Genomic DNA, 24,728 nt, shown 5'->3' with positions numbered 1-24,728 from the left:
GGCCAAGAAAAATGGGGTAAAATGAACCCCGAATGAGTATATAGCATTTCGGGCGCCATAGGTGGCGTGGGGGCGCTGCCTGTGGCACTGGTTCTAGTACCTGAAAGAAATCTCAGTACCAGGGATAGCGCCCCGCACTACCCTAGGCGCTGGCGATGGGAAATCGTTTCTATCTTGCCCGAAAATTGCATAACTCTCTCATACGATGTCCGAATTCGACGATTCTTTTTGCTATGATTCCGTAATTTCAATACGGATCTAATGCTTCAATCAAAACTGAATTTGAATCTCATTTGCTTAATGTGATGCCACTTATACTTGAAGAAACGACGTCGTTGAAAAACTTTTGATGTCAAAATAATGCGGTTCCACCCCATATGTGTCCTTTGATACTCGAATAAGTTATTCCCGAATACCGTTGTCATACTTTAAAATATTAAATCATTAAAAAATTTTAACGGGGCCTTACACGCAACCAGCAGAGTCTCCTTCAGAATATTTATATTTCTCCTGTCCAAATTTGTATTCCGGACATATGTTGTATTTTATTTTACATTCCTAGTTGAGGCTCATGCACTTGTGACACAGGGTTTTGGGGTGATTATGGGTTGTCCTGTATTGAAATTGTTAAAAATATTATTATTTACTCTGTAAATTCCATCTTTGACTATTTAATTAAAGAAAAATATGATTTCAAAAATATTAAAATGAGACCCAAATTAAGTATTTATTTTTGGCTTGCCTGACAGCGGTGTCCGGCTCCATCACGACATTTAATGAATTTTGGGTCGTAACAAAGGACATCCAGGACAGGGCATGAGTGCGTCAAACTCATCCCATATATCTCTGAGTTTTGAGAAATAATCAGCAACATTCATGGTACCCTGAGTTAGGGTGTGTATTTCCATATGAAGGTGAAGTACTCTAGATTCATTCACTTTATCAAACCTTTTCTTCAAGTCTTCCCACACTTTGTGAGCATTAGAAGCATATTCAACACTACTCAACAAGCCTGGTCGCACAATATTCATTATCCATGACAGAACTACTGCATTAACCTTTTTCCATTGGTCATGCAATTCATGCTCAAACTTAGACTTAGGGTACCTTCCGTACACAAAACCTAACTTGCTCTTACCTATAGGCCTACTCCATATAGCATAGTTGTCTTAACCAGCTAATTGAAGAGAAATCAGAGAACTACTTAGAGTATCTATAAGTTGTAGGTAAAGAGGATGATTGTGGTCGATTGACGAGAAGTTGGTTGCACTAGAAGTAGGAGAGACAATCGCATAATCTGTAATCGGCATTTTAGCCGTTTCGAGTTGTAATTCCACGCAATTCCAGCAATTTTTAAACCTTAACTTTCAATTCTCTATCACTCTGAGACAATTCAACACTGTGTGACTGAATTAAGGTGAGACGAGAAGAAATTGAGCGAAAGTTTGAGCTTAGATCGAAGATGCAAGCTTTGATACCATATTAACTTCCATGGCTATGGCGGTTAAGCTGGAGAGGAAAATGAGAGAACTCGATAGAACAGTAAGCATAGAGAGAAAGTAACTGATTCTGTTGAACCGTAAAAAATGACTGTACAAACTAATTTGTTGCTACAGTATTTTATTTATACACATTTGTATATTAACTAACTAACCAACTTTGTTAACTATTATAATAAACTTAACCATAGTTAGATAGACTTGAGTACACTTAACAATTTTTGCCCCTTTCCTCCCCCCCCCCCCCCCCCCCCGAAACTCCTCGCATTACCTTCACCACTGCACACACCTTCTCCGGCCACCTCGCTCGACTTGGGCCATCCGCGACCAGGTAACAATCTTCTTCTCTTCTCCTAGTCTGTCTTCTCTCATCCTCTCCGCAATTCTCCCCCTAGTTCCCTAGTTCTGTAGGGGTGTGAGTTTTATGTCTGCTGGTGAATTCAGGGTGATGCGATGACTGAATTGTGGTGTTGGGTGTGCTCTTTTCCTATGAACTTGAATTCCCACGTGGATTTAAGGGGGGGGGGGGGGTTGTCGGGGTACTTTCGCTTGAGCGAAACGCACTCACTAAACTACACACAACATGTTTGATGAATTGTCGTAGTGGACAAAGTGAGCCCGCTGGTGAAGTTCTGAGTAACCACGGCCTACTTGACTAGGGTAGAGCATGAACTTAGTGATGGGTGTGCGTGCGTACCCATGTCGTAGTGTCGTTGTTGGCAGTGCAAGTTAGCACACCTGAATGTTAGTTGATAGTTTGGCACGATTGTTGGATGTATTATTTGTTTGCCTGAGTCCTGCTGCCGTGCTTTCTCAATATCACTCTCAATTGGACTATTAAAAGAAGATGTTATATGCCAATTAGAACTGCCTAAGTCTATTTTAGTTGGAAAATAATAAGGAGGATAAGTATATGTCGCGTACTGCCATGGACTTAAATTGATATTATCTTGTATGTTATTGTGTTTCAATTGTGATACCGAGCTGAATTTGGAAGTCAACTTGAGGTTTGTAAGTGTTACGCCCTGTCTCGACTTTCTTATGAAATCATCATCCTTTTATAATAATTTCTCTTCTTTATTGTTTCAGAATCCATCAAGTTTGCTGCTGCTAATGGGCATAAGATGGCCAAGGGTTTTAACGCCGAAGCAGCTCTCACAGATAATACAGAGCCAGAAGAATCCACTAAAAGCGCTTCAAGTCTTTGACGAAGCAAAATTCAAGTATCCAACTTACCATCATAATGGTCCTGTCTATGGCACTATGATTAATATTTTAGGCAGATCAGGTAGAACAGCTGAAATGAAGAGAGTAATTAATCAGATGAAAGATGACTCATGTGAGTGTCATGACTCAATATTTGTGAGTGCCATTAGAAGTTATGCACAAGCTGGATTAACAAATGAAGCCATGTCTCTTTTTAAGTCTCTTCCGGAGTTCAATTGTATAGATTGGACAAGATCTTTGAATACGCTTTTGGAGATATTGGTAGAAGAATCTAAGCTAGAATCAGTTTGTCAGTTATTCCTTGAGAACTCTTATAGATGGGAAGTGAAGTCTCGGGCCTATTTCTTAAATTTGTTGATGAATGTTCTTTGTAGAATGAAACGGTCAGATCTTGCATTGCATATTTTCCAAGAGATGAGTTACCAGAACTGCTATCCAAACAAAGAGAGTTATAGGATCTTGATGAGGGGTCTGTGTGAAGAAAAGCGGCTCAATGAGGCTACTCATCTGTTGTACTCAATGTTCTGGAGGATATCTCAGAAGGGTAGTGGTGAAGATGTTGTTGTATATCGGACTCTATTGGAAGCATTATGTGACAATGAAGAAGGGGAGGAAGCCATTAATATTCTCGGCAAGGTACTGCGGAAAGGACTTAAAGCTCCGAAAAGATGCTACAAGCAGATTGATCATTTTCGATGCCAAAATGGTGCTGATACAGAAGATATGAAAGTATTGATTAATGAAGCTCTGATAAGAGGCATAGTTCCCAGTTCAGATAGCTACAGTGCAATGGCTGTTGACTTCTACGCTGAAGGAAAGATTGATGAAGGTAACAAGGTTCTGACGGAAATGCATCACAGAGGCTTCAAACCATCGGTGGGGATTTATGAAGCTAAGGTAGCTGCATTGTGTAGTGATGGCCAGGTTGATGAAGCAGTTGCGGTCATTGATTCTGAGATGATGCGGAAAAACTGTGTTCCAAATATTCAGTTGTATAATGGTGTTATAAAAGGCCTATGCCATGAAAGAAAATCTACTTCAGCTGTTAAGTATTTGGAAAGGATGTCTAGGCAAGTAGGATGCGCGCCAAACTATGAGACTTATGAAACTTTGGTAGATGGGTTATGTAAAGATGGTAAATATGTTGAAGCAAGTAAGATATTGGAGCAAATGTCAAGCAATTCCTTTTGGCTTAGAGTTGAGACTTTGAATTCTCTTATCCAAGGTCTTTGCCAAGTAGGTGATTTACACACTGCAATAATGTGTTTGGAGGACATGATCTCTCTAGCCTCGACTCCAAATATCCAAGTGTGGCAGTCATTACTAGATGCAATCTGTTGTGAAAATTCTGGCATCGAAAAGCAGCTACAGACCTTATTATAGTTTTTAACTGCAGCTGTATTGCTAGATATAATTTTTTCGCCCGTAATACACATTTTCTGCTTAATCCTTCCTAGCATTCCTTTTTATTATCTCTTTTCCCTTTTCCTGAGCTCTGAATTTTAGTTACTTGTCTTGATACATTTGCCAAAACTCCTAATTTCTCTCTCTTAGATCTACCAATCAAATGCCAAAAACAAAAGTAGAATGATGAATAATAATCAAATCGAGTCAAGAACACTTACCCAATCCATGTATGTGAAAATCGCCTCAATTGGGGTGTGACAATACAGATACTATAGAGTTAATACCAAAATGGTGGTATTATCTATCAGAGGCGGGATAGATAATCCATGGAATATCCCGAACTTCATATTCAATATACCGTAATTATTCGTACAAGTCAACTTAATTATTCGCTAATGAGATGCAAGTCGTGGCATCCTTATTTTTTTTCTCCGCTTTTAATATTTTTCTGTAAATTATTTTTTCTGTCACCAGAAAAAAGCTAACCACTAAGTACTGGCCTATTATTTATTTGGACTATGCTATATCATCTTAGTGGCTAACCATGAAGACATTATAGAAAAGTTCGAGCCCATATTTTGACTTAGCTATAATCTTAGTGGGTGCCAATAACACAAACCTAAAGCGATAATATTATGTTGCTATATAAAAACCAGAGCTCCCTACTCAATATGCAAGTCAAGTTTAAGTTCTTTTCATTCTTTCTCCAAGTATTGTTGGCTGCATAAGCAAAATGACAAGCATAGGGAAGCTGGGGCAATGGCCTTTACTTGTAACTGCTTTGGCAATTTGCTTTATAGCCAGCACTGTTGTTGCTGATTACTCTTATGGGTATGCTTCTCCCTCACCTTCTTATAACTCTAAGAAGTATTACAAATCACCATCTCCACCAAAGTACCTAGTACCTACTCCTTACTATAAGTCACCTGCTATTGCAAAGCACTACTACAAGTCACCAGCTCCCGCAAAATACTACAAGTCGCCGGCTCTCGCAAAATACTATAAGTCGCCAGCTCCTTCGAAGAACTACTACAAGTCGCCATCACCTGCAAAGTACTACAAAGCGCCAGCTCCCGCAAAATACTACAAGTCGCCAGCTCCTTCAAAGAACTACTACAAGTCGCCATCACCAGCAAAGTACTACAAATTGCCTGCTCCCTCTAAATATTATAAGTCACCGCCGCCACCAAAATATTACAAGTCCCCAGTTTACTACAAATCTCCACCACCACCAACTTATTATGAGAAATCACCTTCGTATTACAAGTCACCTCCTCCAACATACTATGAGCAATCACCTAAGTCACCTCCACCCCCACCAAAATACTACGAGCAATCACAATCTTCTTACAAATCTCCTCCACCTCCACCAAAATACTATGAGCAACCATCGTCATACAACTCTCCACCACCACCACCAAAATACTATGAGCAATCACCAATCAATTATAAGTCTCCACCTCCACCGTACTACAAAGAATCTACACCTTCCTACAAATCTCCTCCACCTCCACCAAAATACTACGATCAATCACCTATAACTTATAACTTACCATCTCTTCCAAAGACTTATGAAAAATCGCCATCATACTTCTCACCTCCACTACCAACGAACTACTATAAGCAAACTCCCGTCTATGCCTCACCTCCACCACCTGCAAAATACGAGCATGCCATCTATGTTTCACCTCCCCCAGCAACCTACTACTAATATTAATCAAACCATTCACTTCAATCAATTTTCACCATTTCTTTGATTTTTAGATCCTTTTCATCCTCCTATTTGGAGGATTTCTATTTTCTCTCCCAAAATCTTATGCGTGCTTCCCCAAAGGGTCGGCTTCTGTTGCTGTGTGCTCATTTTAATTTATAATTTGCATTATTTGATATTCAAGATCCTCGAGATCTCAAACAGTAGTTTGGCTCATTGTATCAATTAAGCTCCTTTCGGTGTAATCTCTTGAGAATTTTATTTTAATTGGTTGATAGTATCTTCTTCTTTATTACTACTATAGTTTGTTCTAATCGGGCTATTCTTTTCTCGGTCTATAAGTATATCTCCTGCTCTTCTGTTCGATCCGAACTCTTGTTGAGGAGCGACCACTGCAGAGTTTCGTATTTATTTTTCATAAACCTACTCTAGTAATATAAAAACATACATTACATATTATGTGCGAGAGCGAAACTAGCTTGAACGAGGTGGGTTCAATTGAAATTCATTCATTAAAAAATATGTTGTGTAAATAAGGCAAAAACTATTTTTTTAGTTACATATTAGTTGTTGAATTCCCTTGACATAATGAAAAGTTCTAACTAATTAAGTGGCAAGGGGGAGTTCAAAAATTTCTTTAGATTACATGTCTAAATTTCAGGTATAACATTTTTGAATCGCCTTATATAAATTCCTAACTTTGCAACTGATTACACGAGCAATGCATTTAAGAATTTCATGAACACTTTTTGCAGCATGAACCCATGCATCAGTCTTGAGCTTTCTAATGTTGAGTCCTCCGATTTCGTCTTGCAGGGGAAGGGTAATCATCAATATATCAGAATGACGTCGTACCCCGACTGAAGGTCAGGGTTGGGACATTTTTGATAGTAGTTGAGATTTATAACGTAGAGTCCAGTGCTTCTTCCCTGAAAACAATTGTTATAGCTTGTTTTGAGTGCATAAATATGCAGTATCCTTCCTTTATTTAGAGTTAAAACTTCTATACATGGACGGTGTAAAATAATTTTTGCACTATCAGGTAAGTTAAAAGATAATGTACAGGTGCATAAGTCAAATTTCATGAACTGAAGAAGTTAAGTATCGGCCTAATCAAATTAATTTCAATACTTACTCAATGAGCGTGTTTAATCTTCCCCCTCACGAATTGACCTCTGCCCCCAGACGGAGCACCTCTGAACTCTCCAGAGTACCTGAACCGCTTATCTCTCATAATCTGCTCTCGGCTCCGCTGACGCACACCCTCAATCCTCCGGGCTATATCCACACTCATAAGAAGTACCCATCTCAACCTCTCGAGCCATAGTGGCCTGAATACCAATATGTAAACCGGCTACAAACCTCCGCACTATCTCCGCCTCAGTAGGGAGTATCATAAGTGCATGGCGAGATAATTCATAAAACCTCGCCTCATAATCAGTCACTGACATCTGACCCTGCTGGAGCTGCTCAAACTGAAACCGCAACTCTTCCCTCTGGGAGGGTAGAATATACCTATCCAGGAAGATACGGGTGAACCTGTCCCAAGTCATGGGAGGAGAATCTACTGGTCTGCCAAGAACATAAGACTGCCACTATCTACGGGCTCTGCCCTCTAGTTGAAAAGTAGTGAAGTCAACCCCATGAGATTCCAATATCCTCATGTTGTGCAGTCTGTCCCTGCAATGATCAATGAAGTCCTGTGGATCCTCATGTCGCTCACCCCCGAAGATAGGGGGATGTAATCTAGTCCATCGGTCCAATAATTTCTGAGGATCGGCGGCTACAGCTGGCCTAGGCTCAGGTGTAGCTACTGCCACTGGCTGGACTTCACCCACGGGTAGTGCACCGTGGGTCTGATATACAATAGCTGCCTATCCATCAGCCTGCGCGGTAGGGGTCTGTGCTCCGCCGCCCGCCTGAGATGTGATTGGGTCTGCCAGAAATAAACCAGTCTAAGTCATATTGTCCATGAACCGCAGCATACGACCCATGACATCCTGAAATCCCGGTGCAGATGTGAAATTCACCGGAGTTGGCTCTGCCACAGGCACCTCATCTTGTTCCTCAACAATGTGGTTCTCTGCTGGACCCACTGGCGGCATAACTGGAATAGTCCTGGGACGTCCTCGCCCTCTACCACGGGATGGAGCCCTCCCTCGGCCTCTAGAAACTGGGGGAGTAGCTCTTCCCTGGCCTGGAACCTCATTCGAGCGCGTTCTCTCCATCTGAGAGAGAATAAAAGAATGATGTTTAGTACTACATTAATTGCACGATGGAATATGAAGAAAGGTAGTTTCCTAACACCCAAGAGCCTCTCGAAATAAGTACAGACGTCTCCGTACCGATCCGCAAGACTCTATTAGGTCTGCTCATAACTTGTGAGACCTATTTGAACCTAGTACTCTGATACCATGTTGTCATGACCAAATTTTACCTATAGGTCGTGATGGCACCCAACACTACAGTTAGGCAAGCCAAGTTAATAAATTAAGCATATATTGACAAAATTTAAAACCAAAAATAATAATAAAACACAAATTCTACCAATGTGTGTGCCAAGACCTGGTGTCACAAGTGTATGAGCATCTAGTAGATTATACAAAACCTCAAATACTGTCTAAAATAAAATAGACAGAATAATAAAAAAATAATACAAGGAGAGACACTAGTAGCTGCAGAACGGCTCAGAAAGGCAGCTCACCACTATGCCCCTGGATAGCGTGAGTGTAAGACGATAGGTCCCCACTAGTACTTGCCTCAGGTCCTACACAAAAAGTGTAGTATGAATACGTAAACAACGTGTACCCAGTAAGTATCAAGCCTAATCTCGAAGTGGTAGAGACGAGATGGCCGACTTTGATACTCACTATGGGTCAACAATAATAATTGAAATACAATTAGGATATTTAAATCAGTATGATTTACAGAATTTAAAATAATTTATTTAATCAGCGGAAATAATCAAATTCTTTCAAATGCAACAATTCTCAATATATTAATTAAATTCCTTCAATTCAAATAATTTCCAATTTATCAATTAAATATCATTTACAGGAATAACAATTAATTCTTTAACAAGCAAGAATAATAATTCATTAAATTCCAAGGATTTTTCAATTTATCAATTAGCTTCGTAAGCTGAAATAAACTATTAAAGTATCGTGTAATTATTATTATTAAGCATGATTTCTGTCGAGGACGTACGGCCCGATCCAGAGTGTCGTGTACACTGTCGAGGGACGTGCGGCGCGATCCATAGATGCATCTATCCTGTCGAGGCATTCGGCCCGCTCCACAAGAAAGGAGGACATTTTTTATGTACCTCAGGAAGGAGAGTATATTTATCATAAGATAAGTTCGGGAGGAGAACAATTTCTTTTAACAATTAATTTATTTAAACAGAAAATCAAGCATATGAGATTTCCATCCTTCAATAACTTTATCTAACAATTCACAATATAGTCATATATATCAATTAATACTAATTAAACAAGAATTATAATTTATACAAGTAATTCATACTTTGAGTCCTAAACTACCCGGACTTTAGCATTTATAGTAGCTATGCACGGACTCTCGTCACCTCATGCGAACGTATCCCCCGCAATTAGCAACATTTATTCAATTTAATCCCTATGGGATAATTTTCCTCTCACAAGATTAGACAAGAGACTTACCTCGTCTCAAAGTCCACTTTCCGATTATCGCGTCGCGTAAAATTCTCGATTCAATGCCGAAAAATCCGAAACTATCCAAAAGTTATATAAAATAATTAATATATGTTCAATAATTCGAAATTATCTATTAAATAAATTACCCTATCCAAAATGGTAAAATTCCTAAAATTCACCTCGGGCTCACGTGCCCGGATTCTGAAAATTTTCGGATGAAAATGTTACCTTTCAATTACTAGTTATAGTCTACCTATAATCTATGTATTTAACTCAAGGAGTGTGGAATTAACTTACCTTTCAATTGCTAGTTGAAATCTCCTCTCAAAAAGCTCCAAAATCGCCCAAGAATGGAAGAAAATGGGCTCAAAATGACTGAGCCCCGATTTCTTTAACACATTCTGCCCAACAGTGATTTTCGCACCTGCAGACAGTTTACCGCACCTGCGGAAAAGCCTCGCAGGTGCGAGCTTAGCTTGACCGCCCAGTTTTCGCATCTGTGCTCTTTTTCTCACACTTGCGCGTTCGCCGGTGCGCCCGAGATTCCGCACCTGCGATGGCAGGCCTCCCTTCCCTTTTTGCTTCTGCGCATAAACCTCGCATCTGCGAGAATCGCACCTGTGGCTGTCCAAGCGCAGGTGCGAACGCACCAGAAGCAGAAGGCTTCAACTCTTCTTTAATATTTTTCCAAAATTGATCTGAGCCTCGTCCGGTTAACACTCGGGGCCCCCCGGACCCCGCCCGAACATACCAACAGGTTCGAAATCATAAAACGGACTCGCTCGAACTCTCAGAATGCGTAAAACAACATCAAATCTAAGAATCATACCCTAAACCAAATTGATTCAAACTTAAGAATTTCAAGTTCTTCAATTTACTTCCAATGCGCCGAAATATATTTAAACTACTCGGAATGACACGAAAATTAGCGTGCAAGTCTTAAATCACTATACGAAACTATTCCCAAACTCGAAATTCCAAACGGATTTTAATTACTCAAAATCCTACTCCAAACCAAATTTAAAGAATTTTAAACCTTCAAATAGTTGATTTTTACTATTAAGCGTCAAAACGCTCCCGAGTTATCCAAAACCCGATTCAGACATACGCCCAAGTCCAAAATTATCATACGAACCTATTGGAACCGTCAAATCCCGATTCCGGGGTCGTTTTCTCAAAATGTTGACCGAAGTCAAACTTGGCCTTTTAAGGCTAACTTAAGGAACCAAGTGTTCCGATTTCAACCCAAACGCTTCCAAATCCCGAACCAACCATCCCCTCAAGTCATAAATTAATAAAAGCATGTTCGGGGAGTTTTATTTTAGGGAATCGGTTTCTAAAAGTTAAAATGATCGGTTGGGTCATTACAGTTGTTTTTGGCTTGATATGTGAGAAGTCTCAATCAACCCTTCTTGTATCTTCTCTCTTATGAAGTGGTAATCTATTTATATGTATTTTGTTCTCTCATGATACATAGGATTTGCTGCAATTTGTAATCCAGCTTTGTTTTCACAAAACAGCTTCATTGGCAACTGCACATCCATTCTTAACTCTTTCAGCAAGCCATTGAGCCAAACCAGCTCTGCCACTGTGTATGCCATGCTTCTATATTCTGCTTCTGCAGAACTTCTAGAGAAAGTACTCTGTTTCTTAGCTTTCCAAGAGATCAATGAATCTCCTAGCATGATACAGTAGTCAGTCACAAATTTCTTTGACATGGGACAAGATGCCCAATCAGAGTCACAATAAGCTTCACTGTTGTGTCCCTTTGCTTGACATGAGAATTCCTAGACCTGGCTGTCTTTTTATGTATCTAACTACATGTAGAGTTGCCTCATAATGAGATCTCTTGGGTGCATGCATGAACTGACTTAGGTATTGAACTGCATAAGAAATGTCTGGTCTGCTTATTGTGAGGTACAAAAGTTTTCCAATTAACTTTTGGAAACTCCCCCCGTCTTCCAGTGCTTCATCAGAGGTTCCAACATTGATACTTTTATCAAATTCTGTACTTGTAAGCTTTATATTCTGCTCCATAGGTGTATCTTTAGGCTTTGAGCCTGCTAGTCCCACATCTGAGATCATTTCCAATGCATATTTCTTTTGTGACATCAGTATTCCCTCTTTAGACCTTGCAAATTCTATCCCTAGGAAGTACCGCAACTCCCCTAGGTCTTTTAACTTGAACTTCTGGTGTAATACAACCTTTACATTCTGAATCTCATCTAGATCATTCCCTATTACAAGTAAGTCATCTACATATACCACCACAAGCATAAACTTGTTTTTGTCAGCTTTGGTAAACAATGAATAATCATGTTTGCTTTGTGCAAAATCAGAATCTAAGAGAGCTTGAGTTAGTTTTAAATTCATTTGCCTAGATGCTTGTTTTAAACCATATAGGAATTTTAGTAGCCTACATACTCTATGCTCCCCCTTGCTACTAAAGCCTTGGGTCGGGGACATGTACACCTCTTTCTCATGGTCACTATTAAGGAAGGAATTATGAATATCCATTTGGAAAACATGCCAGCCCTTAAGTGTTGCAGTAGTAACTACAGTCCTTATAGTAGTGAGCTTGGCCACAAAGGAGAAGGTGTCATGGAAATCCAGACCTTCTTGTTGTGTGTAGCCTTTAACAACTAGTCTAGCTTTGAATCTCTCTACTGAACCATCTGCATTATACTTAATATTATACACCCATTTGCAACCAATGGGAACCTTACCAGCAGGTAGATCCACTACTTCCCATGTGTGGTTTTGCTCTAATGCCTTAATTTTCAATTGCATGGCTTTAATCCACTTAGCATCTTTACTAGTTTGGGAGAAAGAAGAGGGTTCAGTGTCTGAAGAAAAAGAAGCAAGGAATGACTGAAAGTGTGAAGGTAGATGGGAGTAGGAAACAAATTGTTGAATGTGATAGGAAGAGGAAGAAGAAGTGGTAGTTAAGAGGAGATGTACATAATCAGTTAACCAAATAGAAGGTCTGGTTACCCTTCCTGATCTTCTAGGTTGATCAGGAGTGGTAGTTACAGGAGTAACAGAGGTAAGAGAAGGGGTAAGAGAGGTTGGCATATGTTCAGAGGAGATAACAGGTGATGATTACTCAGGGGAGATAGGTGTAGACTCAATTAAAGAAGTTGAATCAAAGGAAGGTTCAGGTATAGGATTAAGAAGGGGCTTAGGATGAAAAGGAGCAGGAGAGGATGCATTGGAAGGAAGGAAATGAGATCTGAGGAATTTAAAAGGAAAGATGTGTTCTTTGAACACAACATCCCTGTTGAAAAAGAATTTTCAAGACTCACTACCCGACCCGAGCGAACCAAATCATGTGATGCACCCAAATCATATGCATGAAAACCAATTTAACTGCGGAAGCTCCTTGAAAATCATATATATTTTCAAGTTAAGTGATAAAATATTTTCCAATTCAAAATCACACATGACATCTTTCATGATAATAACAATGAGACTAAGTAAAATAAATATACTTTCATGTATGTCATGTACAACCCCATTACTACAACCTTTCACAACTATATATGGAGCCTCTATACCATAGAATAGAATTAAACACTTGGGTTAATACCCGACTAGCGTAAGTTAAGAAAATAACATGATAGCTACCACGAAATAGGAGTGGTGCCTCACCATATAACTCAGGAAGAGAGTCATCCTAGCCCTGACCGCATGTTACGTATCATACCTCATCCTGAAACATGTAAAGTAAGTGCGACCCTAGAGGGGGGGCCCTAAGGGCTGAGTACACTACAACGGTACTCAATAAGTGTCATAGACTCTCTCTAACTTAAGTTCTTGGGACAAACTTTATAAAAATAATGCACCAATATTTGATATAAAACGATAGGAAATTTTATCAATTCACGACCCTTGTCATTTTAAATAACAACCAAGTGAAATATAACCCACAATATAAACTTTTAAAATATTTACATCAATCCAAGATTTTGGATAAAATCATACAAAATCATTTTGTTTGCTTTAAGTCATTGAAATCACTTTCGGCTCCTTAGGCCTAAACATAAGAAAATCATCCTTGCCTTTCACTCGGAGTATTATACCATCACCGACATAAGAACGTCAACTAGGTTATGAACCTAGCGGCAAGATTATATACCCTACTTGCTCAGGTCTTCTCATCATAGTACCGTACGAATCAACTCAGTCATGCTAATAATAGCACAAAATAGTACCCTCTCGAGGGAGAGCACTCTGCCGTAATCTATACCACAAAGTAGCCATCTACGCCTACACCGACATGTGTAGTTTCATGACAACGAACACGATATATCTGAAGTCAATCTTGGTGAACACAAGTAACTCCTAAAACATTTGATACTTCAAAAATAGATTCATAGCATAGTAGCCTCAAAGGATCTGTTTTTATTAAATCATAGCATTTATAGAAAATCTAAATCATTTGAACAAAATTTAAATAAATAACCTTTTACATGCTAAAGCTTTTTGCAATTTAACATCAATCTTTAAAAGATACCACAAGTGTTATTCAGCTCGTCAATTTACAAAAGAAATACTTTCCATAAAAACTTGTCTTTAGCACTCAAATATGTATACTCTTGTCAATACGTAAGTTTTGATAAAAACTTATAACATTTACCTTGAGTGTTATTTTGCCAACAAAATTTAAAATAAAATTTTATAAAGCAGCATAACACTACATATGCAACATAATATTTTAATACATGGAGACATCCGTACTTGTTCGTCCCCACAAGTACAAAAACACATTTGCAAACAGCTTAAGTATTAACTCGAAACATGCTTTTAGAGAAAGTCCCTCAAGAAGAGTAAGTTTTAATCAACTTACCTCGATTTCGCTTTATTAACAGTCAACAACTTTCAATCCTTCTCCATCATTCCAATGTTGATTAAAATGATCAACATCACCAACAAGTCGATATCTACAATTAGATATCCTAATTACATCAAAATATGACCTAAGATATTGATCAACATCCATATATGGCTCATAAGTTGGCTACAAGCCTCCAACAACTCAAATCGCCAAATAGTTTTACATGCTAGACCATTCAACTTCATTCTTATATTTTAATACCCATTCGAAGTTATTAATGATACTACATCAATTGTCTATTTCCACCAAGATACTATTCATCGTCTTCCATAATCAGCACTTGCAAAATATACAATTCGGGTGATTACTTATTTGATCACTTCCATCTTTTGCTAACAAATAATTCCATAGGTTCATTGTATTCATAAATTTCATTGCCAAGATTATCATTCATTTTCTCTCTTATTTTCGCAAAAGTACTATTCATGCCATGAACTAGAGTTTTATAATCCAATTTTTCAACCATTAAAACTTGTAACAAATGCTGCAAATACTTCTGGAGTTACCTCTAGTAGATCAATCTTGAAAAATTATAACTTTGGTAATTTTTGTGTTCTTGAGGATTTGATGATGAAATGTAGTATTTGAATGTAAGAATGATGTTGGAACTCATGTATATTGAGTAAGAATCAACCCAAAACATCATTAACAACTTTTCTTAGTTGATTGGACTTGATTTGAGCTCAAAATCGTCTCTTCACCTCAAGAACCCTAACCCCCAATACACAAAATACTCTCTTCCCCCGATTTTGTATTTATAAGCCCAGATTTTTGGGTTTCGGATGCGGCCCTGGATGCTTCGCATCCGCACTTCGCTCCTCTTGGAAGCTCGGATGCGGACTCGGATGTTATGGCAGTACTTCACTGCCAGCCTTCGATAATTTGATTATAACTTCTTGTAGGAATGTCCAAATGGCAAACGGTTTGAAAAGTTAGAAACTAGACTCGAAGACCTTTCATTTGATATATATATATATATAGATAGATATGCTCATCGAAAGTTAGTTCATGTGCGTACTCATTTGGAACTTTAATCTATTATGTAATTTCCAACTTGACTTGGACTTAGGGCTATCCTTAGACCCCACATCACTTATAATATGCCTAGTACACTTATTATCATATTCAATTGATATCCATCATATTAATAGTCCTTGTCTGTACATAAAATAATATAATTAACACACATCAACTTTCTTAATAACGCTTAAGTACTTCAAAATCTTTCGGGGTGCTACAGTCATAGAGTTTGTATATATATGTATATATATATATATATATATATATATATATATATATATATATATATATATAGATAGATATGCTCATCGAAAGTTAGTTCTTGTGCGTACTCATTTGGAACTTTAATCTATCATGTAATTTCCAACTTGACTTGGACTTAGGGCTATCCTTAGACCCCACATCACTTATAATATGCCTAGTACACTTATTATCATATTCAATTGATATCTATCATATTAATAGTCCTTGTCTGCACATAAAATAATATAATTAACACACATCAACTTTCTTAATAGCGCTTAAGTACTTCAAAATCTTTCAGGGTGCTACAGTCATAGAGTTTGTAACCCTTTTGATTTAAGAAATAACCAATGAAGATAGCAGGCCAAGACTTGGCAGAGAACTTATCACTATAGTGGGGTCTTGTGGCATAACACAAACATCCTAAAGTTCTCATATGATGTAGGCTAGGAGAATGACCATGGAACAACTCATAAGGAGTCTTTCCATTCAAAACACTACTAGGTAATCTGTTAATCATGTAGGTGGCTGCAAGAATACACCAACCCCAGTATTTTAAAGGAATGTGGGCTTAAAATCTCAAGGCTCTACTAACTTCAAGAAGGTGTCTATGTTTCCTTTCCACTACCCCATTCTATTGAGGGGTGTGGACACAACTACTTTGATGTATAATTCTATTGGATTTAAAATGAGTTGAACAAATTGTATTAATGAATTCATAACCATTGTCAGATCTAAAGGTCTTAACACCAGAAGAAAATTGGTTTTCAATTAGTTGAAGGAAATCATTCAGAACAACAAATACATCACTTTTGACTCTTAACAAGAAGGTCCAAGTCATTCTAGAGTAATCATCAACAAGTGTACAAAAGTATCTGAAGCCACAATGAGTACATACTCTATATGGACCCCATACATACATATGCACCAATTCAAATGCAGAAGTAGACTTAGAAGTATCAATAGGAAATGGCAACCTAGTTTGTATAGCTAAAGGACAAATTGAACAACTACATTCATTTGACTTTGACAAGTGATTTCTAATTGCAGGAATTTTCAGTAGAATAGTTTGAGGTGCATGACCAAGTCTTTGATGCTACAAAATATTTGAGTTATTCTGGAGAGAAGAGGATAAACACTTAGAGGCAGGAGCAGCAGCAGGTGTGCAAGGATTGAGAATGTATATCCCATTCTTTTCATTACCAGTCCCCTTCACCTTGCTACTGAAGAGGTCCTGAAACAAGCAGAAATGAGGATAAAAAGCTACCAAACACTTTAAATCCTTAGTGTATTTGGAGACAGACAACAAGTTGTATTTAAACTGTGGAACATATAATATATTGTGTAAGACTTATGAATTGGGCAGAGAACAAGACCCTGAATGAGTAATCTTAGTACTATCCCCATTAGGTAAGTGCACAGAGCTAGAATTAAAATTAGAATTAGAATTAGAATTAGAAGGTTTAGGTTGTGAGTGAGAAAACATATGCAAGGAGGAAGCCATATGATTTGAGGCTCCAGAATCAATTATCCAATAACCATAGTTAGTAACAGATTTATCTGCCATGTTAGCTGTCTCATTTGCAGTTGACTCTGCCATATTTGCCATCTCTATTGCAGTTGATCCTTTTTTTTTGTCCAGCAACATAAGTATCTGTTGATATTACTCATGAGTAAAAATAGGTGTAGATATTGGACCTCCTGTATGTCCAGTGTTTGTTGTTCCAGTAATATACATTTCCTCTTGTGCCTTCACATTTGCATTATGTGCCACTGCTGGAGCACCATTGTAACCTCCTCTTCTCCTATTGTTGTTATTGAACTTAGGCCCTATTGGATAACCAATCAGCTTGTAGCAATTTTCTTTTGTGTGTCCCTTCATGTGGCAATAGTCACACTGCAGGTTCCCATTACTCCTAGGCCTTGCATTGGGGGTGTTGATCGATATCAGAGCACTGGATTCTCCATCCATAGGTGCACTCCCTAGAATTCTACTTTGTACTCCTAAGTTGCTATACAATCTCTGGCTTTCTTCATGGATCAACATCGAATAAGCTTGATCAATTGTAGGCGTAGAATTCATCATCAAGATTTGACTTCTTTGTGGAGCATATGTGTCATTCAGACCCATTAGAAACTTAATTAATTTTTGTTCGCGTAAAAACTAAACAAATTCTCTAGATTTTACACAATCGCACCCAGGAAATGGTATAATTGACTGAAACTCTGCCCAGAGATCATTTAACTTTTACTAATAGATTGAGACACTCGATATTCCTTGAGTCAAACTGCTAATCTCTATGTTCATGTGATACACCTTAGTCGTGTTTACTTTGTTAAACCTTTCTCTAAATGCTTCCCAAACCTTTTGTGCATTCGAGGAGTAAACAATTCCTTTCCTAAATGCATACGCCACTGAACTCATGATCCATGACTATACAATGGCATTACATCGATCCTACTGGTGCGACCTGAACAAATCTGCTCCATACTTCTCCCTAGTATAGGTTCCGTCAATAAAACCTATTTTGTTCTTCACCAAACGTGACATTTTCATAGAGCGACTCCATTCCGAGTAGTTTTCTGTTCCGACCAACAATTGAGGAATCAACACAATCCCCAGCGTGTCTGAGGGATGAACAAATAACGTGTCATTGCAATCGAGCAATTGAGCGCTTGCATGTGAAGTTCCGACTCCAATTTAGGAAGAATCACTCGTCATCGCTATTGAATTCGTCATTAGTCAGAAATTAGGGTTAGGATAAAAATCAGAGAAGAGAGAACTTGACTTGGTGAGATTGAGAGTAACTAAAAGCTTTAGATTACAGATCGTACTCGACCTGCTCTGATACCATGTCAAAACTAACCTAGATCTGCCATGGAAATGGAGGCAAGTTCTAGTGAGAAGAAGAGAGGAAATGAGAGTAAGAGACAAAAGATCATAGAGAGAGAAATTGTAATATGTATTTCTTTTCTTATATGTACAGTGTACAAATTGTGTCTAATATATACAAAGTTGTCCTAACTAGCTAACTAATAGCTGCATCTAGAAGAGTATATGTTAAATAATACAATATACAAAATGCCTCAACTACATTTTATATCTCTACACCAATAACACTAGTAAGGCTTGGATGCAAAAATATTACTTCCCATCATGACTTTTGCTAAAGAAGTGGCTAATATTACTAAAGAAATGGCTAATATTTGAAGTGCATCACCAATGTTAATTACCAAAAGCTCCTTTAATCATAGTGACGTGAACCCACGCATCAATCTCGAGCTTTCTAACGTAGAGTCCTCGGATTTCGTCTTGCAGGAGAAGGGTAGTCGTCAATATATCAGGAATGATGTCGTACCCGACTAAAAGGTCAGGGTTTGGATATTTTGGATAGTAGTTGAGATTTATGCTCTTTGAAGACACTATAAGGGATTCTTTCTCCCCAACAATGGATTCAACATCTAACCTCTCACACTTCTTCATATTCTCCAATGGATCTTCCCTGAAATCAAATGTTATATTTTATTCAATGTAAGTCAAATGTGTCATTTTCTGTCATATAGTGTCATATTTGTGTACAAGTTAGCTAAAGTATAAAATGTGATAGTAGATTAGTTATATTTTTATCGGACTAATGCATATACATAAAATCTGACTTGTTATTACCTTATAACTAATTTAGTGTGTAAATATTTTTTTTAATAGCAAGAAAAAAATTAATTTTAAAAAAAGAAAGAGTGTAATAACCTGCATGAAGGAGACCAAAATACAGTAGCACCATCATCAGAATCATAAAAAAAATTAAGGTAATATTTCCATACCAAAATATTCTCAGCTTCAGGATTGAAGCTTGTTCGTATCTGACAATGTCGTACTTAACTGAGGGCCTATAACCAGGGGCGGCTCAAGAAGATTGAGGGCCTAAAGCCAAACTATAATGAGATGCCTTAAATTTTTTCTTTAATTTTTTTTTATCATTCTAGCTTTTTTCCGTTGGTTGATTATCGAAATCACCTCTTAAAAAATAAAGGTCCTTGGGTCCAGACCCACAAATGAATAGGAAGCGAGACGAGGGTCCTTCATTAAAGGGGGGAAAAGAGGGGTGGGGCTTTATTCCGGGGGGGGGGGGGGTGCGCCTTCTGCAGCTTTAGAAAGGACAGAATTTTAGAGAGTCATTCTCTCTAACCTTTTCTATCTTGGCCCAAAACAGTAGCATGATCTTCTATTTATCGAGTAATTCTCCACCCGTGGTCATCAGCTCGGCAGATAAGAAGAGCGAGCCAAAACGGAAAGAGGAGTATGAGGGGCAGCGGCTCACCGAGCGGTTATGTAAATCCTTTTTTATTCGGCTCTTTCCTTTAATAAGAACAATCTAAATATGATACTTTCACGATGAAATACTGGGAATTTTTGTAGATGCAAAGTCATTAATGATTCATTTTCCATTAATAATACAACTAATATATTTAGTCTCTCTTGAATCATTTTTTATCTTAGATAAAATTTTATCAATTTAATTTTCTTCTTTCCGCTGAGGAAATTAAACCGTTACATGAATTGTTAAAATTATTCTATAAGCAATATAGGCCTTTAGAAAAGAATCAACGTTAAAGGCAATATTTTTTTCACATAATCTAAGGATCTCAATATGCACATTCAAGGTTGCAAATTATTTTTCTCTATACTTTTAGGGATTAAAAAGAATAGACCTCTTAACGGTCTATGGCAACATCAACATATATATTTTGATGGTAAACCATTGCTAACTAAACTAGCCGCAATCAGTATATTATACCAAATAGTCATGCCTAATAAATACTCAAAAATTTCAAGCTCATATGTTGAACAAATAGCTTCATTTTTAATTTTTGGATCCTAATAAGCTTCTACTGATTTAAATATCTCATATTTGTGGAACTTGAAATCTTAGCTTTGATGCTTTTGATACGACTTTCTGATATGTTTGAGACAATGATTAAAGAGTTTGTTTAGATACACTATCTTTTAAAATATTTGATGGCTTATTAGAAGAAGAAAAAATAGTGGATTTATATATTATACTATTCCAAAACTTTATATAACTTTTGTATAAGAATTAATCATGTCACATAATACCAATTTAAATTATAATAATTTTTATAAAAAATATATATATTAATATGAAAAATTAGGGCCCCCAAAATTTTGGGGCCTTTAGTTGCTTTAGGCTTCAGCCACCCCTGCCTATAACATGTCTCCTTTATGTTTTTCAGAACTTCCACGGAAACCCCATGATTGATAACCTAAAAATAACAGCAATAACAATAATATGAAGTCTCGATTGTAAGCAAGTTAGAGTCGGTAATATAAATCGTTATTATTCATGTCGCCAATGACGGAGCCAGGAATTTCGCTAAGGATATTCAAGAATATTTAAGATTTTATATAAAAATAACTTATAGAAATTTAGTTGGGATATAAAATAGAAAACTTTCATGGGTATGCAGATAAAAGTTAATGCGGAAAAGATCCAAATATACCCATGTACTATGAGAAAATGTTTAAATATACCTCTCGTTATACTTTTGGTCCAAATATACCCCTATCGTTATACTATTGGTTCTAATATACCCCATTTCCGTTAAGTTTGTCCATGATGAACATCCAATCCTACGTGACACTGACATTTGATGAGGTAGATGCCATGTGACATGCCACCTTAGCGCCCCTAATTACATTCAGGAAAAAGAGGTTGCCAACAGTGCGATTAGGAGGTGAAAAGAACCCTCGTCGGAGATTCTCCTTTCGTGAAGCTTTTCCGGCGAGTTCGACTGAGGTGGCTGAAATTGCACTACAAAGTGGCGGACGCACGTGGCGGCAAGTGGGTTCAACTGAACCCGCTTCATCAAAAAATAATACTGTGTATATATATAAATTAGGATTAAAGCTGCGTAAAATTTGTATAAATATTTTAGTTGAATCCACTTGACAACTACTATTTTACGACTAAAGTTATATACTTCTAAGATTAAACACGCTTGTACAAAATTCTAGGTCCGCTACTGACACTACACGTGTATGCTGTAAAAGCTGAAAGAATATTACCAGTCTGCCGTGAAAGATATAATGGAAAGTGGCGAAGCATTGGACGCTTTCCAGCAACGTCTACATTGCAGATAACAAATATCTTTCCTTCAATACTTTTCCCAATCACCATGGCACTTGAAATTGCAGTAAACAAATTCTTTTCGGTAAATATTCACATTTTCTAGGTATCTTTTCAAGCTTATTAAATAAAGTCCCCTTCTTAGAAATATAAGATTTTTTTTCTTTTTTGAAAAAAATAATTCCTCTTATATTGATGGTCTTGGAAAGGAAGTGGGATAATGAGAATCATAAACACTTATTGTGTGCAGCAGTGAAGCACAAGATTATACAAAGTGATAAAAGAAACTAGAATATCACAGTTGGGATTTAAATATGTGATCTAAAGCCACTTTTATACCTCTTTACTACTACTAGAATTGGATTCAAAAGTTAATATACAACCAAAACAAATTAGTCTTTGCCCAATGTGCAAAGTCAAATTTTCTAACGATTGGGATTCAATTGAAACCCCTTATTTATAAATTTTGGTGTAAGACGTGATTGAATTAGAAGAAGATGCAACTTTTACCTTGGCTTAGGAAATTGTATACAACAATTATGTAATTTATTTATTTTTTATAACTAATCAACTACTTGAAATTTAAGTAATTTGCAAGGTTCATATCAAGGTTCATATCATGCATGTGTTTGTGCACATTTATGCTTTATTTTTGGGGAGTTTAACCAATGTATCACGTAAAACTCCAGGAAGGTAAAAGTGCCTCGTGGTGTGAGAGCTAAATTAGGGTACAAGAGTCTGCCCACTAATCTTTTATATCCCCCTGGGTCTTTAAGGAGCTCATCCATACAGTCCTTGTCACTTCCTATATGTTTGTCATATTCTTCAGATGTTAATTTCTGATTCAGTTCAAGTGGAGTGCCAACAGGCTTTGCTCCCCTAGCCCTGATTCAGAGACAAGTTCCAGAGCATACTTTCTCTAGCACATCATAATACCTTCACTGAATCTTGCAAACTCAATACCAAGAAAGAACTTCAACTCACCTAGGTCTTTCATCTTGAATTGATTCAGTAGGCCTTCCCTTGTTTGACTGAGTAGTGAAGGATTGTTTCCTGTGATAAGAAGATCATCCATATATACTAGGATAACTATTAGATCACTGTTTGCTTTCTTTGTAAACAAGGAGTAGTCAAAATGACTTTGTTGAAAGCCCATCTGCAGCAATGACTTAGTAAGTTTCTTGTTCCACTGTCTTGGTGCTTGTTTGAGCCCATACAGTGACTTGTGAAGTTTACAGACCTTCAATGACTCCCCCCGTCTGGTAAATCCCTCAGGAACTTGCATATAACCTTCCTCTAGTAGGTCACCATTGAGTAAATCATTGTGAACATCCATTTGGTGTATCAGCCAGTGCTTGGCTGCAACTAGAGCAACTACTATCCTGACAGTCACCATCTTAGCTACAGGGGAGAAGGTCTATGTGTAGTTAAGACCTTCCCTCTGACTGTAGCCTTTTGCAACCAACCGAGCTTTATACTTTTCTACCTCCCCTGAAGCCATGTACTTAACCTTAAAGATCCACTTGCATCCAATTAGGACCTTGCTAGGTGGTACATCAACTATACTTTAAGTATTGTTGTCCTCCAAAGCAGCTATCTCAAGCTGCATAGCCTATATCCATTTTGGATCAGTAAAGGCTTTCTTAAATGTCTTTGGCTCTGACATAGTTGAAAAAGCTGAGAGTGCATGCAGATAAGCTGGTTTGAGTCTGTTATAAAAGACATACAAAGACAAAGGGTAGGAGAAAAGTTGTTTTGAGCCTTTGGTCACATAGTCCTGCAGTCATAATGGTGGTCTGCTTGGTCTAGAAGATCTCCTGAGCTCTGGAGAAGGAGGTACATCAAGAGAAGGTTGTGCAGTGGATAGCTGCTCAGTATTAATTTCATGAGCCTCTGTGGAGTGTGTAGGGAACTCAATGTGAAGGGTAGTAGCAGGTGACTCCATGTGATGAGGCTAAATTGTTTGTGACTCAGGAGGAAGAGGTGAAACACCTGGAGCCTGCCTGGTATCATCCAATACAACAGGATACAGAAGATCCAGAACTGGAAAGATAGGAGTAGTTGCTGCCTTCATGTGTCTGAAGGGAAATAAATCTTCTTGGAAAACCACACGCCTGCTCATAAGGAAGTGAGAGTGGAGATCATATAATCTGTAACCTTTTTGAGTAGAGGAATACCCCATGAACACATAGGTATAGCTCTAGAAGCAAATTTGTCCACAACCTTAGGAGTAGCAGCATAGCTCAGGCAGCCAAATACTCTTAGATGAGATAGTTAGGGAGCATAAGAATACAGTACTTCAAATTATGATTTGTCTGCAATAACTTTGGAGGGCAGTCTGTTGAGTAGGTAGACAATAGTTAAGACACTTTCCCCAGAATCTGCAGCTTGAAATCTGAGGGACCTCGCCATATTCAGAATAGTCCTATGTCTTCTCTCAGTTACTCCATTTTGATGTGGAGTATAGGCACAAGTACTTTGATGCTCAATACCAGAGTCAGACATAAAAGCTCTGAACTCATAAATAAAAAATGCACCTCCATTATATGTTCTTAGTAGTTTAATAGAGCTGGAAAATACATTCTTTACTTTATTCACAAACTCTCTCAACACAACTATAGTGTCTGATTTAGAAACAGTCAGAAACACCCAGGTGTACCTGGTAAAATCATCTACAATTATAATAAAGAACCTCTTACCATCATATGTTGGAACCCTATAGGGTCCCCAGACATCACAATGTACTAGCTCAAAAGCAGAATGTGACACAGTAGAACTCAATTGAAAGGGAAGCTTTGTTTGTTTAGCAAGAGGGCATACAATATAATATGACTGATCACAGTTTTTCAGATGTCTCATTAACTCATGCTTTATTATTACATCAATTGGGGCATGGCCTAGCCT

General features: G+C 37.7%; 2 protein-coding genes across 2 annotated transcripts; both read left to right on the top strand.

The window, feature by feature from the left end:
• Positions 1-1,739: 1,739 nt before the first annotated feature.
• LOC104084858 (pentatricopeptide repeat-containing protein At1g05600-like) lies at positions 1,740-4,173 on the top strand. Its single transcript, XM_070188445.1, has 2 exons — positions 1,740-1,830; positions 2,589-4,173. The coding sequence occupies exon 2, from the start codon at positions 2,613-2,615 to the stop codon at positions 4,107-4,109; it is 1,497 nt and encodes a 498-aa protein (XP_070044546.1). The 5' UTR covers positions 1,740-1,830; positions 2,589-2,612; the 3' UTR covers positions 4,110-4,173.
• Positions 4,174-4,818: 645 nt separating this feature from the next.
• Positions 4,819-6,124, top strand: LOC138900771 (extensin-1-like). The gene has a single exon (XM_070188323.1). It carries the CDS (start codon positions 4,867-4,869, stop codon positions 5,842-5,844), a length of 978 nt encoding a protein of 325 aa, XP_070044424.1. The 5' UTR covers positions 4,819-4,866; the 3' UTR covers positions 5,845-6,124.
• Positions 6,125-24,728: the final 18,604 nt, after the last annotated feature.

Source organism: Nicotiana tomentosiformis, chromosome 11 (assembly GCF_000390325.3).
Source record: "Nicotiana tomentosiformis chromosome 11, ASM39032v3, whole genome shotgun sequence".
NCBI lineage: Eukaryota > Viridiplantae > Streptophyta > Magnoliopsida > Solanales > Solanaceae > Nicotiana > Nicotiana tomentosiformis.
The sequence above is the reverse complement of the archived record's forward strand: the minus strand, read 5'-3'. Positions and strand labels throughout refer to the sequence as shown.

Excerpts from the sequence above, each read along its gene's own strand:
- LOC104084858 (XM_070188445.1), top strand. The coding sequence starts at position 2,613 with ATGGGCATAAGATGGCCAAGGGTTTTAACGCCGAAGCAGCTCTCACAG.
- LOC138900771 (XM_070188323.1), top strand. The coding sequence starts at position 4,867 with ATGACAAGCATAGGGAAGCTGGGGCAATGGCCTTTACTTGTAACTGCT.